This window comes from Meleagris gallopavo, chromosome 10 (assembly GCF_000146605.3).
Source record: "Meleagris gallopavo isolate NT-WF06-2002-E0010 breed Aviagen turkey brand Nicholas breeding stock chromosome 10, Turkey_5.1, whole genome shotgun sequence".
Lineage (NCBI taxonomy): Eukaryota > Metazoa > Chordata > Aves > Galliformes > Phasianidae > Meleagris > Meleagris gallopavo.
The window spans coordinates 5,773,681-5,781,556 of NC_015020.2; the positions used below are offsets into that span (position 1 = coordinate 5,773,681).

Here is a 7,876-nt window from a genome sequence, read left to right on the forward strand (position 1 = left end):
CTTGTACTAGCTTTAATTAGAACAAGTCAAAGTTTAGCACCTCCAAAACTCATCACTAGATCAGTGTTACCTACCAAAACTAGATATCTGAAGAATTATTAAGCTTCAGCCTTAACTTTCATTACCCAAATAAGGGCAACTAGTACCTACCTACTTCACAACCATAACGCAAAAATGCACCCAAAAGACATCCAGGCATTCTGAGAGACCTGAATGGATCACTATTGAAATCTTGGGTGCTACAGAGAAAGAATAAATACTTTAAGTTAAGAAGGAACATAAATCAAAGAGAAGCTCTAAGATTCCTTCCTGTGATCACTATCTCAGTAAACAGTTATGAGATGTTTTACCTTCAGAGGCTATATGTGACATGAAATACATAATTAACTTTATAGGCAGTGCTTTTTGTGAGGCAACAGAATGAAAAAAATCTAGGTTAGGTTACACTCTTAAGTTATTTATTTTCAATGTCTTCATTTTAAAGTAGAAATAGCACCATGATGATAGGCATGAAAGACTTTGTCAAACAGAAATTTCTTCAAGTCTTGTTTTCGCTTCAATACTCATAGAATAGCATATTACTGCACTGGCAGAAGGCAGTGAGGAGAAAATAGTTACATTATTATATTGCAGCAAGCAATAAAAATCATAAATAGTATTTTCAGATAGTGTTCCTTTAAGCTCATCAGGCAACAAAAGACCATCACTATATGTTTAATGAGTATCTTATTTTTCCTTGATTTTATGGCATATCATATACATTTAAAAGTGAATAGTAAAGTGACTACAGTACAGAACAGGTATTTTTGACATCAGAATGACCAGATGTATTCATAGGAGGACTCTCTTCTCAGATGTTTAACTACTTCCTTAATTTTTCACCACATTTCCCCTCAGATATTCTGAACTCCTGCAGCATATTCTCTCTCAGTGTGCTAATGTAGAAAAGTTACACATATTAAATATATGTTCATGAACAATAGAGCGTTTTTATTAATTACGGAGCACATCCATGCCACCAACACACTAAAGATAAACATAATAACCTGTTCCTAATAAATGGATGCTTCCCTTGACATCCTTTCTCCTTCACACTCTCTAAAATCTTCATAGCAATTCTAGTCAGGAGGAAATGCACTTTTCTGATAGCATCCCACTTGCTGCTCTGTTTAGGATTTGTGACTAAGCAGGTGCTGACAACACACCAATGTTTTTGCTAGTGCTGAGCAGTGCTTGCCAAGTCTCAACAATTTCTCTTTTTCCCAATGTTCCCTTCAGAGAGGGGTCACAGGTGGGGGAAAAGATTAGGAAGAAACAGAGCTGGGACAGTTGACTCAAACTGGCCAAAGGGTTATTCCTTGCCACGTACCAGCATGCTCAGCAATAAAAAGTAGGAAAGCCTGCCTTTCGAGGCAGCCACGGGTCAGACTTAGCTAATTGGGCTTAGATGCTTAAATTACTTTTATTTTCTTCTACTAATAGTGGTGCTAAAATTTCTGCCCTAATCCTATGTAGTAGTTTAAAACCAGCTTAATTTAGGCTTACTGTGAACAGCTCCTGAAGAATTGTTCTGTGCATTCCAGCCATATATGCCAGAAGAGATGACCCAGCTGTGACTGCCCATGCCACTCTGATGGCTCGAAGCCTGTGGCAGCAGAAGGCAGATTGGCCACAGTGTTACGCAGGATCTAGCTTGAACCTTAACAGATTTTGTTGCATTTCATAATATAATTACCTAACTTGCATGTGTAATACTAATTTCCATTCTTGTCCATAGCAGGCACTTTTCATCATTATAATGTATTATTTGTATTGTCCTGGACACTTAGAGGAGATATTCTATCTACACTGGCAACAATTTCAATATTTATTAGCATACAATAAGCAGTTGTTTTACTGTCCCTTAGATTTCATGATTACCATAGCAGTTGTGATGACTGAAACTCACTCTTTCACTTTGGAACAGGAGAAAGCTCAGGTTAAAACTGCTCAAAAACTTAGCCATGAAACTTTAAAATGGAGCACATGAAATTAAACATGTAGAGAAAGTCTGTATGATTGCCTATACCGCAAGTGTATATTGAATTAAGCACGTACAGGTCCTTCACTGGCAGTCATGAAAGGTATGCTTGTGTGAGAGAATGAAGATTGCACAGTAAGCCTATGACAGAATAGAAGGGTCTCAATCTGTTTAGTAAAATGAAAAAAAAAACATTCAGAGAAGCAAATACCTGTAAAAAGTTATTTACTGAAGTACAAAGACATAATTGGATTCATTTGCGGCTATAGCTATATAAAATATAATATAAAAATATATATAGCTATATAAAATATAGCTATATAAAATACAGCTATGTTGTGCATTAACACTTTTTGTTAAAAAGTTCAAGATTACAAAATTCCACTTATCCAAAGAAATGCTGGTGTATCAGTGACAAAAAAAGGTATTAATGAAAGCATACAATTACTGATTGCAGTGGTACTTGCACTCTCAAAGCAATATTCCCAGTGTAATTTAGAGAGATTTATTTATGTCTCTTAGTACAAAACTGTTCAATGGCACGATTTATCATTATCTCCATCTTGTAGATGAAGAAATAAGTCATGAAGGATAAGTAACTTTCCCAGGGATTGCTTGGCAAGTCACTGCCCTCATGCCATAGGATCCACAGGCTTCTTCTCAGAAAGCTCATGTAACTAGACTGAAATGCTTCCTGGATTTGTATTACGCAGGACAACAGCCATGCACCCATTAAGAACTGATTCTTTGTTCCTTCATGTAACAAAGTAACGTTACAGTGAATTTGATCATAATTTGGAGAGTGAAATAACTAATGGACTCGGAATTTGTTTGTACAACCACTGAAAATAAAATATGATTTCCCCCTCTTTATTACCTGCAATAATTGCAATGCTTATGAACCTCAGGAAGATGTTTTCGTTCTTTTCATTTTATTTTTTTCTAAGTCCTTCTATTAATCATACACTTAACTTTGCTTATGTAGCAGCCACCAACATCCATTTGCATCAGAGCCTGGGAAGATCATATATTCCTAGCTGTCTTCAAAATAGCACCTGTTCAGTTTATTTTCACAACCTTACCTAATAAAGATGTGTGCAACCAGTTACTTATTAAGGAGAGATTTCTAGATACAAAGATTTGACCAGAAAAAAAAGTCCTTGCTAGTTTCCTAAAGTAGAAAAATCCAAGCTTGATGCAATCTTCTCCTTTGAACAAGATCACTCTCCTTCTTATTTAACATTTGTTCTCCAATTTGCTTTCCAAGAAAAATGAAATGTCACTTTTTTCCCCATTCTTACAAAACATTCTTTCTTTAAAGATGCTACTTCACTTAAATACCTACACATCACTGTGTGATATTAAGTCTCTCGGTAAACACACAAATTCCATCCGGGTCTTGCTGGTAATATGTTCGTTATTTATGTCTCCTGAAATATAGACTTTTGGTTCATTAATAAGGTCAACAACCAAGATCATATTGATTTTCAGTATTTCCTCTTAGACAGCCTAACACAATACAGTATAATGGATTAGAAGCCAAATGATACAGCCGCAGTTGCTGAGTAATTCTCATATTCAATTTTTTAGCCTCAGCCAGGCCTATAGTACCAGTCCATCTGTGTGTATAACCCCAGGGCAGAGACAGATGCAGGCCTGCACTTGTACACAGTGGTGCATTTGTGTAAAAGATGCATTGTCTCATTTTTACCTTTCTACCCTTCCCCTCATTTTTACCCTGATCAATGGAAAACTAAAACATTCATCAATTCTAATCTTTCACTGAACTTTCTGAAGGCAAAAATAAGTTGTGTTTTATGTCTTTTCGTCTATTATTAAATGTTATTTGTGTCAACTGAGAAGATATTTTACTAGGCTCTATTTTACTTTACACCTAGAAAATGAAAATGTTCTCTAAAAGACACAAAACCAAAAATATATACAGGTTTTGTTTTCAATTTTTTTGTTTTTTCCTTTTTGTTTCTGAGGTTTTCTTTTGTCTCTTTGTTTTGTTATATTTGTTTTGTTGCTTAATTCAAAAAAGTTAATACAATGAAGATGACAATTCATCTTCAACCTAAGCCTGAGTTCCCTGGAGCAACTATTTAGTTTTGAGCAGTTGGTCGTGCTCTGTCTGATGTCAAGGAGGGTTGTGTAATTATTTGCATTAATGCATTTGTTTTTCTAATTTCAGCGTGTGGCAAATTGATGAAAATTACAGGCCCCATTACAGTCAAGATATCTGGAACCCGATTTGGAGCCTGGATGACAGATCCATTGGCATCAGAGAAAAATAACCGAGTATGTTAAAACTCCGAATGTGTGCCCTTCTAGAGTTTTATTTGCTTTATTATAATTTTTAAAAAGATTTTTCCCCTAGGAGGTTACACTCGCCAACATATTTCTTCCAACATTTTCACTGCTAAACATCTTCAGAGAGAGACCTAAAGTGTTTGGGCAAAAATATCTGAAGGCTAATGTTAGCATAGCACATTTGTGCCATTTCCATTAATAGCATCTGGGATGATATAGACCTATCCAAAGTGAATATATATTTTATTTCTTCCTAAGATGTTATTGATCTCAGCTCCTTAAGAACCTAAGTAATTTAATACAAACATCAACACCTGTGAGCACAGCCCTCACCCATAATACAACATTGCAGGATTAAGTAATATATAAGCTGAATACTACTGACCACTGGCCTTAATGCATGTTATGTTACTGCTTGCGTCTGCAATAGGACCCCAGCCTGGCTATCCTAAGAGTTCACTTGCATAAGTAAATCTTGATTTGGAAATCCAAGAGTTTTCCATATCTTCCTAACAGAAATTTGGAAAATACTGTATTTTGACAGACTGCTGTGCACCCGAAACCTTTTTCCTTCTTTCTCAGTTACATATTCATCACATGACAGTCATGTGCCTCAAATTGTGTTCCAGATATTCACTTCCAACTTTTGTTTCCTTTCCAGGTCTGGTACATGGATAGTTACACTAATAATAAAATTGTCCGTGAATATAAATCAATTGCAGACTTTGTCAGTGGGGCTGAATCAAGGACATACAACCTTCCATTCAAATGGGCAGGAACCAACCACGTTGTCTACAATGGCTCCCTGTATTTCAACAAGTACCAGAGCAACATCATCATCAAATACAGCTTTGATACTGGGCGGGTGCTTGCACAGCGTAGCCTTGAATACGCTGGCTTTCACAATGTCTATCCCTACACCTGGGGTGGCTTTTCTGATATTGACCTGATGGCAGATGAAATTGGGCTCTGGGCTGTGTATGCCACCAACCAGAATGCAGGCAACATCGTTATCAGCCAGCTAAACCAGGACACGCTAGAGGTGTTGAAGAGCTGGAGTACAGGCTACCCCAAAAGAAGTGCTGGAGAATCCTTCATGATCTGTGGCACCTTGTATGTTACTAACTCTCACTTAACAGGAGCCAAGGTCTACTACTCTTATTCCACCAAAACCTCCACTTATGAGTATACAGACATTCCTTTCCATAATCAGTATTTTCATATATCCATGCTTGACTACAATGCAAGAGATAGAGCTCTCTATGCTTGGAATAACGGACACCAAGTCCTGTTTAATGTCACTCTTTTCCACGTCATTAAGACTGATGACGACACATAATTCTCTTTCATTTTTCTTTCCCTCATCCTCCCCCATCTCAAAACAGCCTCATTTGTGAAAAATTCTAAAACATCCATTTCTCCTAATTCCGTGTATTTTTCATTTCTTTTCTCCATTAAGAAAAAGTGACATTTTCTACCATGCAATGCATTTCTAATATGGCTGTACCTGTCAAAAACAACTTGTTGGAAATAGAAGCATCATAACTCATGATTCCACAAGGTACTGACAGACACTGTTGTGAAAAACACTACAGAAGTGGCTAAGGACAGTTTAAAAGACATTGATCTGCCTTATTTTAGAGTCAGAGACTAATGGTGGCTTAAATGCATGAATGTCTTTTTTTTTTTACCTCATTTTTGTTTTCGATCTCTTGTTAAGCTCCGGGAAATATTTTGGTAATGTAAGACATATTGCACATTGTATTTTTTATTTATTCTAGAAGAAAGATTTAAGAATTTAATTTTACTTGGACACCAAGTACAACTCATTTTGCCATTACCCAATTCCAGATGTGGTGCTGTACAATATGTTTTTAAATCTCTTGCAAACATTTTATCAACAGTATGTATTTCTACCATTGTAACCACCATTGTGCAATTGTATCTCTTCACTTATGTGAAAGTAAACTAAGTACTATTTTTTATAAAATATATTGAAGCTTAATTGCAGTTCTGGCTATGGGTCAGTTGACACTGGCAACTCAGAGAAGGTTGTTATTTGTTAGAAAAGATGGTTCAGTAGTTTTTTAGGTGCATGATCCCCATTCTCAGCTTTGCTTGGAACACCCCTTCTTACTCACCATTGGTGCTTACTCAAAAATTTGCAATTTTGAAGCCTCATGCCAATCCTTGTAAAACGTTGGCCTTGACACTGGGTCTGTTTTCCAGCAAGGGCAAATAATATGGCAGCTCTTTGGCTTGCTACAATATCTCATTAGAAACTGGACAGTAGAGGTAATATCTTGAGGAAAAAAGTGTCGTAAGCCTCATTCTATCTCATTTGAAACTAGTGGGGGTGGTGACAAGGGTTCCATTAAGGAAAAAATAAGATGCTATTTATTTAGGCACACCCACAAAGAAACTAATATTAATAAGTACAACAGACTTTATATTAAGCTGTGTTGTCATGTTAGATAAAGAGACAGGTACTTGAAACCATGTGGAAAGCCTTGTTCCTCACAAAACCTGAGCTTTTCCTCTTTTAAACCCCTTTAAAAAAAAATCAAGAATACTTATAAAGATACTCCTGTTTAAGAGCAAGAAAAAAAAATGCACAGGTATTTTGCTAGGTCCATTCCAAAGACATTTGATTCCTCAATTCTTCTAATGTACCAGCAGAGACCATCTTAGAATAATGAAAACATCCACTTATGTCCTATACACAGTAATGTGTCTGCTTCACAACATGCCCACATGGAGATGAACACAAATTGCCTTACTTTTTCAAATTGGTTGCAAAACAAAAACCTACCTGAGAGGTTTCAAGAATTGACAAAGGGGAAAAACCACCCCAAACCTAAAAACACAAAATCAGAGAAAACTTAGAATCACAGAATCATTAAGGTTGGAAAAGACTGCTAGGATCATCTAATCCAACTGTCCACCTACTACTAATATTGTCCACTAACCATGTCCCTGAGTACTACATCTACACACTTCTCAAACACCTCCAGGGATGGTGACTTCACTACTTCCCTGGACAGCCTGTTCCAGTGCCTAGCCACTCTTTCAGAGAAAATTTTTTTCCTACCATCCAACCTGAAAAGTTAGTCTATTATGTCCACTTTCCCTCTTTGTCTCTAGTAAAAACAGCAGCTGTAACCCTTCAAAAATCACTCACAGTGAGACAGACTTCAGGTGAATAGACAAGTTAAATTACTGCACTCCTGTACCAACTTGCCACACTTTCCAGTCTTGACAATTCAACTGTGACAAAGGAAAATGTATGCGACTACTGATTAAACTGGCTTTTTATATCATATAGGAATGTTTTATGGAAATGAAATATCTTCACCCTAAAGCAAACACTAACCTTTCCTCCCCACAGAGTAACAAACAAAACAGATTTTTTTAAAAAATATAGCACTCCTAAAAAGTTACTAGTGATCAATTAAACACTTTTCTACCATCATTAATACTATTATCTGGAAAAAAATTACTACTATTCTTCAAGTGTAATTACAGTATATATATTAGTATAAG

At 36.3% G+C, this 7,876-nt stretch overlaps 1 protein-coding gene across 2 annotated transcripts in view; it reads left to right on the plus strand.

The window, feature by feature from the left end:
* OLFM3 (olfactomedin 3) overlaps nt 1-6,682 on the plus strand; it is a 17,790-nt gene extending 11,108 nt beyond the window's left edge. The window contains exons 5-6 of one of the 2 annotated variants that reach the window (XM_003208652.4): nt 4,215-4,321; nt 4,995-6,676. In XM_003208652.4, coding sequence (XP_003208700.1) covers nt 4,215-4,321; nt 4,995-5,672 — 785 coding nt within the window. In that variant the 3' untranslated portion in view covers nt 5,673-6,676. Of the gene's footprint in view, nt 1-4,214; nt 4,322-4,994 lie in introns of both variants that reach the window. The other variant, XM_010715638.3, reaches the window with a different exon arrangement.
* Nucleotides 6,683-7,876: the final 1,194 nt, after the last annotated feature.